Genomic DNA, 14071 nt, shown 5'->3' on the forward strand with positions numbered 1-14071 from the left:
TCCACAGTTCTGAGGACACATAGCCATCGTTTAGATCTCGCTTAGCAACGCCCAGGATGTTGGTATCTAGCGAGAGCAGGGAGAAGAATTAGCGGTTGAATGAGTGTGCTGCACGAAAACATTGCATACTGTCATGGATGGATCCTATATTTTACAAGGAGCACGATGAGTGGGGTTAGTATGAAAAGGTCGAGAGTGAAGACGGACCATCCTTGAGGTCAAGAACGTGACCCGTGCCGAAGTTTTGGATGAAGCCTGTGGCGGCATGTCAGCCTGATATTGAGGACAAGGGAGAGTGAAGTAAGACTCAGACTGACAGACACCGTTCTCAATGATCGGAGCAGCCATGGTTGTGAGGTTGAACTTGGATGGAAGTGAAAGTAGATGCGATGCGAGGTGAGAGCGTTGGATTCTGAGGTCCTGAGGTGTCAGTGCACAGGCTTTATATCCCTCCTGACCCCGAGTTTCCTGTGTAAATTATTAGTTAATAACAAGAAAGAATCGAATACAAGATCCCGGCTTCTCTTTTAGCCACCCCTTCACCTCACAAACTTGTCAGCTAAACCGGGACTAGACTTCTTCCGAAGTGTTCGTGCTCGTGGGTCAGCTGCCCGCGCATGTCGTGTGTTCGTCTCGCCCTTCTGAGAGTTGCCATGTCCGATGGACAGCCCCATCAGCCATAAGAGTCAGTAAGCACAGTACACATCCAGATGTTATATTGCTGCAGATGGAAAACATGAGTCTGAATTGCCAGGAGTCTCACCGGCAATAGTGTCATCGCACAAGGGGCAGACTGTGAGCCCGAGTCCGCAAGCTGTCAATAATGACACTCCATTGGAAGCGAGATGTACGTTCGAGCAATGATGGACTCCTACCCCAGGTTAGTCAAGACGTACTACTGGACAATCGCTGCACATGTCAGGTGGGGCTTGTGGGCCTTCAGCTACGTGTACGCCTGCACCTCTTTTCACCGTACAATGTGGCACTACTGACATAGGCATGGATCTGTGACAGCATCGCCAACAAGGAGAATACCAGTACGTCCCATTTGACCCCCTTATTGAATTATAGCATGATGTGCAACTGACAGCTGTGCATGGGCACAGAACTCTACGTCGAGCTTCAGGGTGACAGGTACGCAACGTCCATTTGTCTGTTGTCTCATGGTTTTGCTGACTCCTGACATGTCTTGAATCTGCGGTAGTCGTACTGAGGACAAGGAAATACAAATCCACTCTGGCGAAGGCGACAGTACGAATAACGAGGACCAGATGTGGCTCATTGTCCGTGCATAAGGGGCATGGTGACTCCACAAGTCCAACTCGTGTGTCGCCCCACAACACGGTCTTGTGCCGTGCCGGATTCCGGGCTCCGCTGTATTGTGGGTTATTGAACCGCCGAGAAACGACCTGAGATTGTAGCACGATAAATCATGTACTGGCTTCGTAACAATGGTCGTCGTCAATGTGATATGTGAACATAAAGAATGAGCGAACTAGAAGAGCGCTCTGACCTGTCTGCAAAGCATCGCAGTGTTGAGGTGCTTAAACCACTCCCACGCTCAGCCTGAGACTCACATAGACGATAATAGCGCAGGCCGCACAATTTGGGCTACAGTTGTAGTAACAATCAAATCAGAATCGCCTCCCTTGAACGAACAGCACCGTCGCCGGGATCCGCAGTACGTCCCGCACGGCACTCGCGCAAAGCAATAAGACGAGATTGTACGCGGATGTGGTTCGCAATTCTATCAGGCCACGAAACAGCCAGCTTTCCAACCTGTATCAAGCTGAGCATCCACGGTGACTCGCCGGCTTGTCAGGAAATCGGTGTTTGCAACCAGAACCTTGGCTCTGAGATGTGCCTGATAGAAGGAGGCGTAGAGCAGTCGAGAAATAATATAATGTGATATGGTACCTTCCGATACTGAAATAAATTACAGGACAGCAACCATGCGGATGACCCCCGAGGCACAATAGGCGTAGGGGGCACTCGAGCGTATCTGTCGAAGCGTCATGAGCATCCTGCTCCAATTCCAACGCGGGACCCGCACGACGAAATGACACACCAGCTGCTCTGAGCTGCGTTCAACCAGGGACGCAATCCACGATCCGTCAGTCGTACGCCGCAACCAGATAGCTCTGTAAAGACAGCGACGTCAACGACCAACAACCTTGGCTTCAAATACCGGGGGATTGGCAACGCAGGCGGAGCCGAACAGTGAAATGACAACGAAGCAGAACAGGAACACTCACCTCCCGCTCCTGCAAGAACTCGAGGTACGTCATTGCTACAGCGACGTAGAAAACCGGGTCGACGCCGAGTACCCTGCACTGCTGTTCGTCGAGCTCTATCAGTCCAGAGCTGCAGCGAGCGGTCCATACAGGGGTGCGGTCGTGAAACGTGAGCAGCGGTGTTGACGGGAGCACCTGACATGATTCTGGGCGCTAGGACTTCCCAAAGCGGCGAGTGTTTGGGGTGCAGCCACAGCGGAGTTCCAATAGGCATGGACATAGGAGGCCAACTCACATGTGTGAAGGAAAGGTTCCTGACAGATGATGAAATCCTCGAACACATTGTGGTATGTGTAATCTTTGCAAGACACGTCGTTATGTCTCAATGGGCACTGTGCATTGTCCAGGACAATGCTACGTCGACGATCGCTTGGACAGTCCACCGTCCGAAGCGCGGCTGGTACATTCGTCTCCGGACGCCCTCCTTTCCCCCCGGAGTGTCCATACCCCTCCTCCCCCTTCCACAAACCTCTCCTTATTTTACGGAAGCCGCACTGTCTTTCGCGTGTCGGACGAACCTCCCATCTCCCCGCCCGCCCATACTCACGCAACACTCCACCGACTCTGACGTGACACTCACGGACGGCACCGCTCCTCGTGAACGCGAACGGGAACCACACTCATACCCACCTACAACCCCAACAGGCCCCGTCGTCGTAGTCAACCCGCCGTCGCCCAAGTTGGTCCATGCCAAGCTCGACTCCGTCTCGCTCTCGCCCCCACGGATAGCGCGCCGGATCTCACAACCGACCGTACAGTCCGCCGTGACGCACTTTGTTGTGACTCCCCGCCCAATCGCGCCCCCAGCCGAGCAAGGGCAGGCCTCCATCTTCTCTCGGCTCTTTGCCGTCATCAAGAGCAACGCCCCCGCGCACGACTACTCCTTCACGCTCGCACCTATCCCAATGCCCTCGCAGACGACACTATCGTCTCCGTCTTCTCCCGCGCTAACGTCCCCGTCGTTGTCTCCGCTTGCGCAGGCATCAGGGGCAGGAGCGTCGCTAGGGGCAGGGCCAGGGCAGACGAGCGCAAACCCACTAGCGCCTTCTATGGTTTGAACTCGAGGCTGATACTTATTGACATGATATCCATCTCGATAGATCTTGCTTTATTGGAGGCATATTGTCGACGCTATCCCCCAGGATCGTATTCTTGTTCGGTGCGGATTGGAGCGAGAGGTATGTAAAGAGATATTACAGTGTTCGTTATCAGGTCCTGCGTTCAAGTTGAGATAGTGTGACTATACCCCGACGTCATGGTCTCCCAATGATGTGGATGAGCTATCGGTTATATACCCCTATTGTTCCCTAATGATCACATCGATGGAAAAGCCTCACAGGTGAGTAGCCTACAACGAGGTATGCTAACCGACGCGTATCACTAAGACCGCGTGGGTTGGGAGGTTGGATACCTCCCTGGCCCGATACCCCAGAGGTTTGCAAACCTCGTTGTAGTCTCTACCACAGGTATTTTGCGCCGAATCGTTCCCTGTCTCCACCTGAACACATCTGAGACATGGAAGGTACCTTGTCTCATCATGGAGCAATTACCATAACTTTCTCCATCAGTAAACATGGGAATCACTTAATACGTCTTAAACACGTGTTTAAGGGCATTAAGACGCCTAAGACGGCATTAAGCGTCAGTAAGTCGTAAGAGTTAAGATGCTCGATTAAGACGGATTAAGACGATTAAGATGGGCGAGTGCAAAAACGTTCTGCATCATCATCGTGCACGCCGGCCTCTGTCATAATGTCTGTACAGGCTCCAATTGACCTCTCTTGGTCTCTCTTTCTGCTACACTCCATTATTTGGCACGCTGTACGGAGTTGAGGGTGAGCAGCTCGAAGATATGCGTGGGAGAGCTAAGTGCTTAAGGCGCTAAGCCATTAAGCTAATGCACGGTTTACTGATGTCAGACCAGTTCGCCCCGAGCGCCCTACCTTTCCGGCTCTACCGAGATGCATAAGACTTGGCTTTGAATAGAGTAGCATCTCCTCGGAGGACGGCACCGTGCAAAGTCATCTACTCGCTGACTTTTTGATAGGATGCGAGGCTTACAAATCTGTTTCTCGGACTACCGGGTGGTTGGCACGAGTATGAGCTCAGATTTTCGGAGATGCCAACTTAACGTGGGCTTTGAGGATGAGCCAGTGAGGTCGTGCAGCGGTTTCTGGAGGAGTCGGTGCAACAGCAAGTTTAGGGGAGCCAGCCGTATGTCTATGAACTATGTCGGGAAAGTGGCACCCGTATGCGAGGCCAGCTCTAGTGCACACCTTCCAAGGGATCGCACAATCTATGCTGATATCGGCTCGCTCTAAGGCTCACATGCCGGACTTTCCGGTATACAGCCATATCTTACGCTTCAACCTTCTGGAAAACTACGAGCCACATCCGTGCGCAGTCTCTTCTATTGCTTTGCGTGAGTGTTCGTGAAGATCCATGAAGCTTCGTTCCGCGATCTCGAGCGACAGTTCTGGTTGGTAACGCCTAGCTTTTAAGGGTGGCTATGGCTTCTGTGTCAACCATTCAAGCTTTGGTCCTTATGTTGCCGTTCCAGTCTGCATATAGACAGATCACAGCGATCAGTGACGATAGTGGTTCTGGCGGAGCTTCGCCGGGTTACTATTACTACTGCTGTGAAATTAGTAGGATCCGAACCCGGAGTCGTCTGGACACCCCTATAAGACCAAATTACAGGCGTCTTCACAAAGATGTGTCATGTCTGCAAAGACATTATCACGAATTCAGAGCCAGTGCATGATTCAGCCTGCAACGATCCTGGGTCATTCCTTGGTGGTTCAAGAACCGATAGTAGAGCGAAGACTGGATTATAGCACGACACAGACCATTTCGTCGGATGATGGCTATAGATTGCTCGATGCGGATGAGGCCCTGTGCTCAAGCACGAACAACGTGCCACAGCTGGAGCGGGTGAACGGTGCTCGGACCGATTCCGGCCCAGATCTGCATAGGCGTACCATTCTCGGTTCCCCTACAATTCACGTTGCCGGCGTCAGCGCTGCTATAGGACATCATATACAGGGATTGGTACGTACCAGCCATAGTCGAGGTAAGATGCATCGATGCACACGTGTCGATTACTGGTTTCGCTAGAATCCACAAACAAGAGGACGTACTGCCACTCCCCACATTGACTATGCTGTCAATGGTGGGAACGGCTGTCAATAGCCGCGCCATGAGGCAGAGGGAGAGAGGCAAGCGTACACATACGCCGTTTTCTTATCGTTGCGCTTGATGGCCCAGCGTTGGTTCCGGTGGCCAGTGCCCTGGCAGGCAACAACGGGCGTCGAATCGACCGTGCTACCTGCAGACGTCCTCGCATCGTAATGGTTAGAGAAAGGGTGATAAGCGGCAAGCAGAGCACAACGTGCCTCCCTTGATATCCATGTATTTGCAGCTGTTTGCGTTCCGGATCGTATACTCGTCGTGTTCTACCCGGGTGATGATCCACAACTGCGCGGATGCCGAGGGATCGTTGAGCTCGCGCTTGCTATAACCTTGGACCTTGGTACCTAGGGCAATGGCGATAGTGATTGACACTCAAACAGGAGCGGGATACGCCAAAGGACGACACATACCGTTGTCGGAGGAGCCTATGAGGGTAGGAGGAGCATCGTTTAGAATTTGGTGGTGAAGAGTGTATATATTGGGACAGACCATTTGCGAGGTCTGCGACGGTGCCGGTGCCTATGTTCTGGATGAAGTCTGCAGGAGCACGTCAGAGCATAATAGGGGATAATGGACGGCTCTGAATAACTGACAAATACCGTTGTCTATGAATCCACTGGCCATTGTATTGTATTCGGGGTCACAGACGATGCGATGAGGCGCTTGAGGACTTGAACTGCTGGTGTAGAGCCTTTATATCACTTCAGAATTCCGGCTTCTGGGGGAACTTTGATAAATGCATCGTTGTGAATGAAAGGGCTCACAGCATGAGTTGAACTCGAGGCTGATGCTTCTTGACGTGGTGGTCTCGATCGATCTTGAACAAGTGGAGGCGTAGGCGTGCCACCGGCGTCACTACCAACGAGGATTGCGTTCTCGTTGGATGCGGGTTGAAGCGAGAGGTATGTGTATTTTTTCATCAGCGGGTCATGCGTTGAGATGGGACTAGGTCGCTTACGATGTTTCACAATGGCGTGGCCAAACTATACGCCCTATTTGTCCCCCAACGAGTACGTACGACAATGGACATAACGGCCTCAAAGACGCTCTTTCGACTTGAACTCATCTGAAAAGAAGTACCCTGTTCCGTCACGTAGCAATACCACCACTTCCCCTCAACCTACTCGCTCCGAACGCCCTATCTTCCCTGCTCGGCCGAGACACATTTTTGACTTACATTCGAGTACATCTCAAGCCAACTTGTGTCGGAATTCACGGATAGCTGAGCCCAGATGCGTGTCAACGACCCGGCAGTCCGAGAAGTAGACTTGCTAGCCTCGCATCCTGTAAAAACGTCAGCGAGCAGGTAACGTTCCCGGATCCGACGTCCGAGGGTAAGCTATCTAAATTGCCATGAGCAGGCTGCGGTAGATCAGTAAGTCGATAACACGCCCACCTCGGTCTGTTTCTCCCCGCGCCTAATCCCCGGCGATTGCTTCTGACCTGATCTGCGCGACGCGGTTTGGACAGATGCGCCGAATTGGCGAGGATCATCCTTAATATTGCGAGCTGAGCCATGGTGAGCACACGTTGCCTGCTTCGACATGTGAGGAAGGGCGGGCGAAGCGGACGACGATCCCGCGAAAGCACTTATATATACGCAGTTGATTCTTCGCTACTCCGACGTTATGCCGCGGAGTGAGACTTGTTGGAGTGAGTGGGAGGTAGCATCTGGCCGGTCAGACCTAAAGAACATGTGTGAGTGTCCTAAGTATACTCTGCTGTCTCTGAGCTGGCTTTGCATGTTCAATGTCAATGTCGCTTGTTCAGTACGTGTTCAACGGTGCTGGGAGCCCTCTCTTATGGTTCCACCTAGCCACTGGCATACGACTTGTTGTGACAAGTTGCCACCTTACCGACATAGTTCATAGACAGACGGCTGGGTCCGACAAATTTACTGTCGCACCACCTCCCCAGAAGCAGCTGTACGACCTCACTAGCTCAATCTCGACGTCTTTGTTCCGACATATGTGCTATCGCATAGCGATGTTACGGACGCCTGTCCGATTTCCGAAGAGGAAGCTAGCAGACCCTCAACAATGCCGTAACGATGAGACTGCGGTCCTATCTTCTAGCGGTTGCGCCCCGTTCCACCTGCTCGCCGAAAATGCCTACTGTGTTCCTTCAACTCTGTTCTGGTCTGTCATGACCTTTCGCATCCATACTGACGACCACGCACCCGCAAATTGCGTTACTCCGCAGGAAATCCCGTAGAGTTTCTTGTGTATGCCGCTACGTAACTTTGACAAGGGTGGTGCCTTAGAGAAGGACTTCTGCGGCATAATTGTCACCCTCTCACCTAGGCGTCTTCTCCAGCTTCATCAGTCGGGCAACTCAGGTGGTGATTATAGCGTTCGTACCCTATTGGACGCGGGCGCTGCGGAGCGACGTGAACAGAACATCTCATAGGTGAAGAGACGCGACGGCTTGCGACATCCGTCCACTCATCTTCCTGTTCTCGTCGTACAATCAAAGCTTTGGAAGTTGTGCGCAATGCATGTGCCACATTTGACCTTCTTGTTCTTGGCCTTCTGCGCACGAGTATAATGAGAAGCGACCTCCTGAACAGAATCCAAAGTATCCTGAGCAGACGAATGCAGCAGATGCAGTTCAATCCAGCGGTCTGCGCTTATCAGCATCCATCATCTGCGCGATAATGTCGCGGAATACATCACATGGACGCATTGGCCTCCACAGACGCTGCACAAGCCGGCCTTCGCTAGTTCTTATTCTCAAGCCACGTCCCAACGTAGACTTCGAGTGCAGTAGTGCGAGGTCACAATGAGCGGGCTTGACGCAAAGAACGATCGCGGCGCGCACGCGCACATAGGAACGCCCGCAGGAAGGGTCTGATGAAGACGAGCGGCGGCGTTCTAGGCCCAGCTTGCGAGGCTCGTCCCCGTCGGGGGCAGCGCGCCGGGGCTCAGGTGGTGGTATGGAGAGATATATGGCGTCACATTCGCACGACGATGCAGACCTGGCTGGATGGTGGATGCGGCAGAGGTGCCCGGCCTTCCTCCTCGTCCCTATAAAGTGCGACTCCTTCCGGATCGCCTTTCTTCCTCCTGTGCGCGGCCCTCTGCTTGCAGTGTGCGCCGCAGTCAAAACTTCTGTATCATCCACGGACACCCCTCGTCTCTCCTGACCTGCCATGACCTCCACCATCGATCCGTCGACTATCGGGAAGCCAACCAAGCAGGCTAAGGCGAGCCCGCGTAGGCACGTTCGATCACTTACCGGTGAGGGAGACTCGTTGCCATTGTTGAAGTGTGGAAGATGTTAATGATGGTCGATTTTGCCAGGCTTCACCCCGGAGAAAGACGCGAGTGGAAAGGAGAAGTGGCCCATCGGAGATGAAAAGGTCTGGAAGGAGGGCATTCCGGGCTTGACCCAGGGTGAGTTCGACGCCTATGCATCTGCAAATATCGAAGGCGAGAAGAGCGCAGGCAAAAACGTTGAGGATTGAGGTTAAGATGTCGCTACGCTCTTACCGAACGGTTCAGGAGCCTCGTTGCTACGCGCGCTGCGCCCTTGCCGACATCTCGCCTGCGCTCGCTTCGCCTTCGTTCTCCTCCTTCTCTTCGACTCTTGAACTCATCGCAGCGACCCCTTGCTCTAGATACCCCCGAAATCACCAAGTCCGTCGTCCACCATGTCCACACCTCGCTCGCGCGCCAGGCTTACAACCTCGACAACCTCGGTGCATACCAAGCCGCTGCGCTCTCTGTGCGCGACAACCTCCTCGTGCGTCGCTTCCCCTTGTTCCTATTCGCGTACATATATATATTGGTTTCATTACACACCAAACGTGCTCTGTAGGTGAACTGGAACGATACCCAGCTGCAATACTCGCGCAAGACGCCCAAGCGCGCGTACTACCTCTCGCTCGAGTTCTTGATGGGCCGCACGCTCGACAACGCGCTCCTCAACCTCGGTTTGAAGGATAAGTACCAGGACGGGATCACCAAGCTCGGCTTCAACCTCGAGGATCTCATTGACCAGGAGCGCGACGCCGGCCTCGGAAACGGCGGCCTCGGCCGTCTAGCGGCGTGCTACCTCGACTCGTCCGCGTCCCAGGAGCTCCCCGTCTGGGGCTACGGTCTCCGATACAAGTACGGTACGTCCTCACACGTCCTCGCTTGTCCTGCCTTCCTTTCTTGCGACTCTCTCCTCCCTCTCGCTCTCCCTGTATGCGCGCAGACCATCCATATTGACGCTTGCCCGCGCGTCCGACGCCAACAGGTATCTTCCAGCAGCACATCGGGCCCGACGGCTCGCAGCTGGAGGCGCCCGACCCGTGGCTCGAGCACGACAACCCGTGGGAGCTCGCGCGGACGGACGTGACTTACCAGATCCGGTTCTACGGACACTCGGAGCGCTTCGAGGGCAACAAGGGCATCTGGTCGGGGGGCCAGGAGGTGCTCGCGATCGCGTACGACGTCCCGATCCCGGGGTATGAGACGAAGACGACGAACAACTTGAGGCTCTGGGAGAGCAGGCCGAAGAGGGGCTTCGACTTGCAGAGCTTCAACGGTGCGTGCGCTGAATGGTGCCTTGAGGTGAGATTCTTATGGGTTCTTGTAGCCGGTGACTACGAGCGCGCGGTCGAGGCATCGAACAGCGCGGAGGCGATCACGTCGGTGCTCTACCCAAACGACCACACTACCTGTGAGTGACCTTTCTCGTGTGCGCTAGGCCGGTCGGATGACTGACTTGTGGCGCATCTAGTCGGTAAGGAGCTCCGTTTGAAGCAGCAATACTTCTGGACCGCTGCGTCCCTGGCGGATATCATTCGCCGTTTCAAGAACACGGACAAGCCTCTCACCGAGTTCCCCGAATGTGAGTAGCCACTCATCTCACTGTCGGTGTGCAACTCGTTGCTGATCCTCTCCGCCTGCTGGGCAGACGTGTCCATCCAGCTCAACGACGTAAGCGAGACTATGATTCGTAGAAGCATACTATTGATAGGCGAGGCAAATCCCATAGACGCACCCGACGCTCGCGATCCCCGAGCTCATGCGCATACTCGTCGACGAAGAGGACGTCCCATGGGACCAGGCCTGGCAGATCACTACCAATACGTTCTTCTACACGAACCACACCGTCCTGCCCGAGGCCCTCGAGAAGTGGCCCATCCCACTTCTGGAGAACCTTCTCCCTAGGTATGCATCATACCAATGTTCCAACCCCAGTGATGGAGATGAGCTGACGGTCGATCAGGCACTTGCAGATCATTTACGACATCGTGAGCCCCTCTCGATGGCGTTGGAGTTGGAATAGACTGACTGACAGCCCGCGTCGTTGCATTCCTGTTTTCTCATAGAACCTGTAATTCATCTGTCCTGTCCGTGTATCTCCAGAAGTGCGGTCGCTGACGTCGTAACAGGGAATTCTTGCAAGCCGTCGACAAGAAGTTCCCCGGCGACAAGGAGAAGCTCGCGCGCATGTCCCTCATCGAGGGTGAGTGTTTCGACGATGTACGCTGCTGACGCCGCAAACTGACGCAGTGCACAACAGAGGGCTTCCCCAAAAACCTCCGCATGGCTAACCTCGCGTGCATTGGCAGCAGGAAGGTGAATGGTGTCGCCGAGGTGAGTATCATCTTTGGGCGTACCGAAGAGCATGCCGTCTGACCCGGCTTCCAGCTCCATAGTGAGCTTGTCCGCGAGACAATCATGAAGGACTTTGTCGATTTCTACGGCGTTAGCAAGTAAGACATCTCAATATCCGGCCTTGGAGTTGTTACTCACACCATAACGTCTTGGGACAGGTTCTCGAACGTCACGAACGGCAGTACGTATTCTATATTGATATCCGGCTACTTGCACGATGCAGTCCTGACATACGTTCAGTCACTCCCCGTCGCTGGCTCGACCAGGTAAATGGTCATTTTCCTTCGTGCTTTTTGCCCCATCTGAACCATCATGTATATAGTGCAACCCCGGCCTCAGCAACCTCATCAGCGAGACCCTGAAGATTCCGAAAGCCGTGTTCCTCAAAGACCTCTACAAGCTCGAGGTGAGTTTTTCTAGACACAGCGACGTCCTCTTGTATCCGACTCACTGCGTGGTGACAGGGTCTCCTCGAATTTGTAGACAACCCCGCATTCCAGAAGAAGTGGGCTGCCGTCAAGCAGAGCAACAAGGAACGCCTCGCGAAGCACGTCGAGGCTACGCTCGGCTTGAAAATCAACACACGGGCCATGTTCGACGTTCAGATCAAGGTTTGTGTCTCGTTTTAATGATCCTGAATGGACAGGAAGTTGACAAGCCATTACTTCGTAGCGTCTGCATGAGTACAAGGTAGGTTCAGTCGCGGGGGGCCGCTGCTAGAGCTTGACTTACTAAGGTCTTCGCGCAGCGTCAAACGTTGAACATCATGGGTGTCATACACGTGCGTCCGCGTTTTCTGTGAGAGGAGACTGATAGCTAACATACTCTCGACAGAGGTACCTTACGCTGAAGGACTTGTCTCCGGCTGAGCGCAAGAAAGTCAATCCCAAGGTCGTCTTCTTCGCGGGCAAGGCTGCCCCTGGCTGTAAGCGACATCCCCCTCTCAACCAGCAGTTTTCGTGCTAACTCGTATGTCCTTAGACTACATCGCTAAGCTCGTGCGTCGCTTGCCTGCCCCTCACGCCTCGCGTCGTGCTGACTTCCCCCCGTGTCTAATAGACCATCCGCCTGATCGTGAACGTCGCGCGCGTCATCAACAACGACCCCGACACCAAGGACATCTTGAGCCTCTACTTCCTCCCCGACTACTCCGTCTCCCTCGCCGAGGTCCTCATCCCCGCGTCTGACATTAGTCAGCACATCTCCACCGCAGGAACGGAGGCGTCAGGAACGTCGAACATGAAGTTCTGTCTCAACGGTGGACTGCTTGTCGGCACTGTTGACGGTGCCAACATCGAGATCGCGGAGGAGGTCGGCGAGAGCAACGTCTGTGCGTATATGTGAAGTATCCGCGTTCAGGGGCAGCATGCTGAAGGGAATCACTCTGTCAGTCTTCTTCGGTCACTTGACCCCGGCTGTTGAGGACCTCCGCTACCAGCACATGTACCACCCTGTGCCCATCGAGCAGAAGTGTCCGCCGCTTGCGCGCGTCTTGAATGAGGTCTCGTCTGGACGCTTCGGCGATGGTGGCGTGTATGAGCCGTGAGTATTGCAAGCACTCCGACTACTACGGCTCGCTGATATCGATTCTCCAATCAGTCTTCTCAACACGATCCGCCAGCACGATTATTACCTGTTGACGGAGGACTTCGACTCGTGTACGTATGATTGATGGTAAAGAGACGACATCTGCTAAGTAGCTTCTCCCATAGATATTCGAGCTCTCGAGCTCGTTGACGAGGCCTACCAGGATCGCACGGAGTGGATCAAGAAGAGTATCCGGACGACCGCGAAGGTGCGTTTTTCCTCCTTTACTGGGTAGAGCCATGCGCTGATTATGGATTACTCGCAGATGGGCAAATTCAGCTCGGACCGTGCTATTCAAGACTACGCCCAGGAGTACTGGAACATCGAGAGCACGAAGGTCGAGTGAACTTCGCTTCTCCCACGCGTCGTGCGGTTCAAGGTTGAGATTTAGAGAACAACTAAAATCCGTATGTATCATATTCGGCCGGGACAGTATTTGCGCAGTAGTCGTCAATGTTGTAACCATCCAACGTGCATCACTCTTGGATCTTCTGTTATATCAAGCGGGAGTGTTACATCACGGCAGACGGGTCCCTTCCTACGGTGGTCATAGGAACGGGCATGAACAGTATAAAAACTGAACTACACGAGCATCGTGCGCACGTATCACTATCCGTCAAAGCGTAAGAGATCTACTGTGAAATTGTGGTCTGGTCAGTCTTGAGCATCAAGTATCGTGTGAACAGACCAGTACGTACCTAACCTGTATTAATCCTGCGGAGCGGTCTACGAAGGAGTCCCCGGAGCCAAGGTCGTCGCTTGGCGGAGTATTACGCGGAGTCGGCGGGGCCCATACGACCGACGCATTGGTGAGATCGTCAGGCCAGGATCCAGACATATTCACAATGAAGGTATTGGTGGGGTTGATAGGACAAGGGACGAAGGAAAGCGTGATGGCTAGGTCATTCGTACGGTTAGGCATACTCGGGCCCATACGGGTGCCGTCGATAAAGGTCCTCGTGCGATCTTGCCATTCACAAATGTGATCTGCGGGGCAGGCGTGCTCTGGGAAGTCTGAGCAAGCAACTGGGTCCGGCTTGAGGTCCCATCTCGAGCGCGTCACATCCATGCTGCTCAGCATGGCTATGACATGCGGGTCCATACCAAAACGCACGTTGGCCCAATGCGGACCCAAACCCCTCGCCTGCCGCTGCGACGACTCTAGAGAATATGCAGAAGAGGTACAGCGCCCTAGCTGGAGAATGACTTTGCTCCGTGAATGACCGGTAGCGCAGCCACCCTTCCTGTGGTCGAACGCAAACGTGATCCTCATCGGCGATGAACCTGTCCAAGGCAGATGGTCCGGCTCGGCAGATTCGACGATGAGATTAAGACGGTTGTAGATCTCCTGGAGGTGCCTTTGTAGAAAGCGGAATGGTGCTCGAA

At 53.9% G+C, this 14071-nt stretch overlaps 4 protein-coding genes across 4 annotated transcripts; 3 read left to right on the forward strand and 1 right to left on the reverse strand.

Annotated features, from left to right (window-relative positions):
* Window positions 1-863: 863 nt before the first annotated feature.
* On the forward strand, window positions 864-1295 carry DICSQDRAFT_172742 (uncharacterized protein; the record flags this gene model as incomplete). Its single annotated transcript, XM_007368498.1, has 4 exons — window positions 864-949; window positions 1015-1037; window positions 1107-1134; window positions 1205-1295. The coding sequence occupies 4 exons, from the start codon at window positions 864-866 to the stop codon at window positions 1293-1295; spliced, it is 228 nt and encodes a 75-aa protein (XP_007368560.1).
* A 1316-nt stretch (window positions 1296-2611) lies between these two features.
* Window positions 2612-4263, forward strand: DICSQDRAFT_172743 (uncharacterized protein; the record flags this gene model as incomplete). The annotated part of the gene is made up of 2 exons (XM_007368499.1): window positions 2612-3346; window positions 4219-4263. The coding sequence occupies 2 exons, from the start codon at window positions 2612-2614 to the stop codon at window positions 4261-4263; spliced, it is 780 nt and encodes a 259-aa protein (XP_007368561.1).
* A 932-nt stretch (window positions 4264-5195) lies between these two features.
* DICSQDRAFT_172744 (uncharacterized protein) lies at window positions 5196-6110 on the reverse strand (the record flags this gene model as incomplete). The annotated part of the gene is made up of 7 exons (XM_007368500.1): window positions 5196-5289; window positions 5354-5452; window positions 5523-5618; window positions 5686-5830; window positions 5897-5911; window positions 5976-6023; window positions 6080-6110. The coding sequence occupies 7 exons, from the start codon at window positions 6108-6110 to the stop codon at window positions 5196-5198; spliced, it is 528 nt and encodes a 175-aa protein (XP_007368562.1).
* Window positions 6111-8482: 2372 nt separating this feature from the next.
* On the forward strand, window positions 8483-13257 carry DICSQDRAFT_182386 (glycogen phosphorylase). Its single transcript, XM_007368501.1, has 27 exons — window positions 8483-8725; window positions 8789-8881; window positions 9106-9230; window positions 9306-9603; window positions 9729-10019; window positions 10071-10154; window positions 10215-10325; window positions 10392-10414; window positions 10473-10648; window positions 10707-10731; window positions 10810-10814; window positions 10873-10946; window positions 11004-11077; window positions 11132-11196; window positions 11257-11279; window positions 11339-11364; window positions 11421-11504; window positions 11563-11709; window positions 11771-11788; window positions 11847-11879; window positions 11933-12023; window positions 12080-12096; window positions 12158-12428; window positions 12490-12640; window positions 12698-12756; window positions 12811-12893; window positions 12951-13257. Exons 1-27 carry the CDS (start codon window positions 8638-8640, stop codon window positions 13029-13031), a joined length of 2616 nt encoding a protein of 871 aa, XP_007368563.1. The 5' UTR covers window positions 8483-8637; the 3' UTR covers window positions 13032-13257.
* The last annotated feature ends 814 nt before the right edge of the window (window positions 13258-14071 follow it).

The sequence above is a fragment of the Dichomitus squalens genome (genome assembly GCF_000275845.1).
Source record: "Dichomitus squalens LYAD-421 SS1 unplaced genomic scaffold DICSQscaffold_36, whole genome shotgun sequence".
Classification (NCBI taxonomy): domain Eukaryota; kingdom Fungi; phylum Basidiomycota; class Agaricomycetes; order Polyporales; family Polyporaceae; genus Dichomitus; species Dichomitus squalens.